The sequence below is a fragment of the Rhinopithecus bieti genome, unplaced genomic scaffold (genome assembly GCF_001698545.2).
Source record: "Rhinopithecus bieti isolate Rb0 unplaced genomic scaffold, ASM169854v2 scaffold_10017, whole genome shotgun sequence".
Taxonomy (NCBI): Eukaryota; Metazoa; Chordata; class Mammalia; order Primates; family Cercopithecidae; genus Rhinopithecus; species Rhinopithecus bieti.
Window position 1 is genome coordinate 87,414 of NW_016806314.1, and position 4,648 is coordinate 92,061.

The 4,648-nt window shown below is 44.0% G+C and overlaps 1 protein-coding gene across 1 annotated transcript in view; it reads left to right on the forward strand.

Moving 5' to 3' along the window:
- Positions 1–4,274, forward strand: part of TXNDC12 (thioredoxin domain containing 12) — a 38,995-nt gene extending 34,721 nt beyond the window's left edge. The window contains exons 6-7 of the mRNA XM_017875410.1: positions 895–978; positions 3,422–4,274. Of these exons, the coding sequence (XP_017730899.1) occupies positions 895–978; positions 3,422–3,501 (164 nt within the window). The 3' untranslated portion in view covers positions 3,502–4,274. The remainder of the gene's footprint in view (positions 1–894; positions 979–3,421) is intronic.
- Positions 4,275–4,648: the final 374 nt, after the last annotated feature.

The window sequence follows — 4,648 nt, forward strand, 5'->3', positions numbered from 1 at the left end:
TGGCTCAAGCCTGTAATCCCAGCACTTTGGGAGGCCGAGACGGGCGGATCACGAGGTCAGGAGATCGAGACCATCCTGGCTAACATGGTGAAACCCCGTCTCTACTAAAAAATACAAAAAACGAGCCGGGCGAGGTGGCGGGCACCTGTAGTCCCAGCTACTCGGGAGGCTGAGGCAGGAGAATGGCGTAAACCTGGGAGGCAGAGCTTGCAGTGAGCTGAGATCCGGCCACTGCACTCCAGCCTGGGCGACAGAGCGAGACTCCGTCTCAAAAAAAAAAAAAAAAAAAAGTACAAAAATTATCCAGGTGTGGTGGCACGCTCCTATAGTCCCAGCTACTTAAGAGGCTGAGACAGGAGGATCAATTGAGCCTGGGAGCTCAAGGCTGCAGTGAGCCATAATCACGCCACTGCCCTTGAGCCTGAATGACAGAAGGAACCTGAATGACCCTGTCTCAAAAAAAAGAAAAGTTTGATCATTTATTCACTCAATAACCATCTGTGCATCAGCCATATGTCAAGCGCTGTATTAGGCACTACAGAGACAGATACAAGCCAGAATTCCCACCCTTGAACCTATATTGCTGCTAAGGCAATGGGATAATATAACCAGACAAATGTCTTTCCACAAACAATTCCACAAAAATATCCACAAGAGATATTTAATGACCACCTAATCTTTGTTCAGCATAAATTCTGCTAGATTTTATGGGGGATAGAAATCAAAATCATCAAGTAGAAAAGGAAGCAGAAATGTGGGAGGTATTATGGTGAGGTAATGGGCTGCAAACATGGGCAGATCTTATTTCCCAGAGAGCCTGATGTACCATATAGTGTCTGAAGTACCTGTCTATTGTAGTTACTGCAAAACCCTGTGTCATTTTGTCTATAACAGATCCCAGTGGCAAGGTGCATCCTGAAATCATCAATGAGAATGGAAACCCCAGCTACAAGTATTTCTACATCAGTGCCGAGCAAGGTATAGTTATGCTGAAGGGAGGGAGGATTATTGCTAGATTGAACTAGGATGAACCACATGCAAGGCCTGTGATAGAGAAGTAAATCCAGCATGTTAGCTGAGCATCTCCTGCATGTCTATAGCTTTTAGCTAGATCCTATGTAGGATACAGGAGAAAGATGAGACTGAGCCCCTTCCCTTGGAAGAGCTGACTGACCCACAGGCAGCTGTGAAGAACTGAGGCACACAAGTGACTGAGGTAGTCACTTGCCCATAGTTTCATAGCTAACAAGTAGCACAGCCAGGATTTGAGTCCAGAACTTAGTTTTTTTCCTACTGAGCTAATACTGTTTTTCCTATGAAAATTCAGAGGAAGAGGAGTAGTGTTAGGTGAACAAGTCTAAGAGGTTTCATAGATATTAAATTAAATAGGCTGGGCGCAGTGGCTCATACCTGTAATCTCAGCACTTTGGGAGGCCGGGGCGGGCAGATCACTTGAGGTCAGGAGTTCAAGACCAGCCTGGCCAACATGGCGAAGCCCCATCTGTACTAAAAATACAAAAAGTAGCTGAGTGGGCCAGGCGCAGTGGCTCATGCCTGTAATCCCAGCACTTCGGGAGGCCGAGGCAGGCGGATCACGAGGTCAGGAGATCGAGACCATCCTGGCTAACACGGTGGAACCCTGTCTCTACTAAAAATACAAAAAATTAGCCGGGCGTGGTGGCGGGCGCCTGTAGTCCCAGCCACTTAGGAGGCTGAGGCAGGAGAATGGTGTGAACCCAGGAGCCAGAGGTTGCAGTGAGCCAAGATCGTGCGCCATTGCACTCCAGCCTAGGTGACAGAGCGAGACTCTGTCTCAAAAAAAAAAAAAAACAACCCTGAAACTTAAATGGACCTAGAAGGATAAAAATTTTATCTCTGGACAGATATGAGGAGGACATTTCAAGCTATGGAAGTGAAGTGAGGGGGGATATAGCCCAACATAGAGAGTTTGTAAGGCTTGCTAGAGGATTAAGTCTTAGAGAATGAGACCTTGTCAGTAGTAGAATGGGAAAAGCATGTTCCAGGAGAGAGAAGAGCACCAGCACAAACAAGTGAAGGAAGTTTGCAATCATCAGCCAAGTCATGCTTTTTTGTTCTCTAATCTTTGAGCACAGTGATTCTGGAGGCAGGGGTTGGAATTCATGCCATGTATTGTTGCGGTTTTCCTTTTCCCCTCATCTATGAAAGGGAGTTGCGTGCTAAGTTGCCATGTGTCCCTATTGCCATGCCAGGACTTTATGATTTGAGTCCTTGATACTCTTATTCTCAGACTAGGGATGGGGAAGAGATCTGTGAAAGCTATTACCTTCTTCCCCTGAGTAAGGAGAATGTCATGTTCCTTAAACAAATGCAGATCACTGAAGATTGGTATCAAAGGGAAATTTTCCACGTAGAGAAGGGCAGCTGGGCTTTAGGTCTCCAATTCTTGTATCTTGAGATTCACCTTCCCTTTAGAATTTCATCCAAGTTACCACTGCTGTCTCTACACTGACATAGTCCAGATGTGAACACGAGACCCTCCCCTGAATCCTCCATCTCTCAGCTGACATGAAACTGGAACATTCAAACCTAGCTTTACTAAAGGCATAGGCAAAACAAAAAAGAAACAACAAACTATATTATCTGCCTCTTATAAGCTTTATGGGTTGGCTTTGCAAGATTCATAGACTCTGGCTCAACCCAGCTCCTGGCCTGCCATTATATAGGGGTGCTTTGTAGTACCACCACTCAGGAGCCTATACTGAAATAGCTGTCCTCCTTGAGTCTAAATCCATAAGCAGGATGCCCCAAGAGAGATAAGAAGTTTCATCTCGAGTCTACTTAAGGCCCTCCTTCCAGGTTTCTGTTTTTTTTTTTTTTTTTTTTTTTTTTGGCCTGAGAACTTGGCTTCATCCATGTGTAGTTGATACTGGAAATGACGACCCCTTTCAGTAGGGACACCCCCGTCCCAGCACACACACCGCTCAGTGTAATCTGTGACCTCCCCAGGAAGTAAAATAAGTGCAGCATTCATCCACAAGATACAATGGGGGACGGAAGGAAGGTGTTTCCTCTTCCCTGGGGGTCAAGTGAACATCTATAGTCTAGGATAGGGGATCAGCTCTAATCCTAGAGGGTAAGCCAAAGTAACTGCTAAGATTTTGGTATGACTTCATAGTTGATAAAGCACTTTTATTATCTATTCTCCCGTTTAACTTTTATAATACTGTGTGAGGTGAGTTATATTGTTCTCATTTTATAAATGAGGAAACAAATTCAAAGAGATGAATGACTTGCCAGGGCCAAAATCCAGAGCTAGATCTTGAGTCCAGATCTTGTACTCCTCTCATATTTCTTCTGAAACATTTAAAAGTATACATTGGTTGTTAAATGTCAAATATTACTTACTTCATACTTTTTTCCTCCAATCTTTATTTCATAGTTGTTCAGGGGATGAAGGAAGCTCAGGAAAGGCTGACGGGTGATGCCTTCAGAAAGAAACATCTTGAAGATGAATTGTAACATGAATGTGCCCCTTCTTTCATCAGTTAGTGTTCTGGAAGGAATGCAGCAGGGGAGGGAATATTGAGGAATCATCTAGAACAATTAAGCCAACCAGGAAACCTCATTCCTATCTACACTGGAAGGAGCGCTCTCACTGTGGAAGAGTTCTGCTAACAGAAGCTGGTCTGCATGTTGGTGGATCCAGCAGAGAGTGGCAGACTTTCTTCTCTTTTTCCCTCTCACCTAAATGTCAATTTGTCATTGAATGTAAAAAATGAAACCTTCTGACACAAAACTTGAGCCACTTGGAGGTTTACTCCTCGCACTTAAGTATTTGAGTCTTTTCCCATTTCCTCCCACTTTACTCACCTTAGTGGTGAAAGAAGACTAGTAGCATCTTTTCTACAATGTTAAAATTGCAGAAATAGCTTATCATTAAACAACAAATCCTAAGTGTAAATCAGTAATTCTACCCCTACCAAGGGGTAGCCTGTTTTCCCTTTTCCTTCTGGGAATAATTGTGGGCTTCTTCACAAATTTCTACAACCCCTTTCCTCTTCTCATGCTTGGGTTTCCCTGTGTGCACATATGCGTGTGCAGGACTGGCTGTGTGCTTGGACTCGGCTCCAGGTGGAAGCATGTTTTCCCTTGTTACTGTTGGAGAAACTCAAACCTTCAAGCCCTATGTGTAGCCATTTTGTCAAGTCATCAACTGTATTTTTGTACTGGCATTAACAAAAAAAGAGATAAAATATTGTTCCATTAAACTTTAATAAAACTTTAAAAGGAAATGTGCTGTGATGGCTTTTTGTTATTAGAAAAGGAGGGAGGGATGGAGATCACTTCAGGAAGAAAACTAACCTAGAGGACCTAATCTAGGAGTCCCATCCTAGGACGCCTGCTCATTCACCTCCCACATTCAAATGAGCACAATGGCTCATCTCTTTTACTTTTTAAATACCTGAATTTCCTCTGTCCGCACTATCACTGTTTTAGCACAGGGCAGGCTTTTTCTCTCCTGGACTATTTATTGCTATAGCCCCTTAACTTGCCTACTGGCTCTAAATTCCCTCCTCCTACAATCTATCCATATTACTCCCCTGTTTAAAACCTTTCCTGGCTGGGCATGGTGGCTCACACCTGTAATCCCAGCACTTTGGGAGGC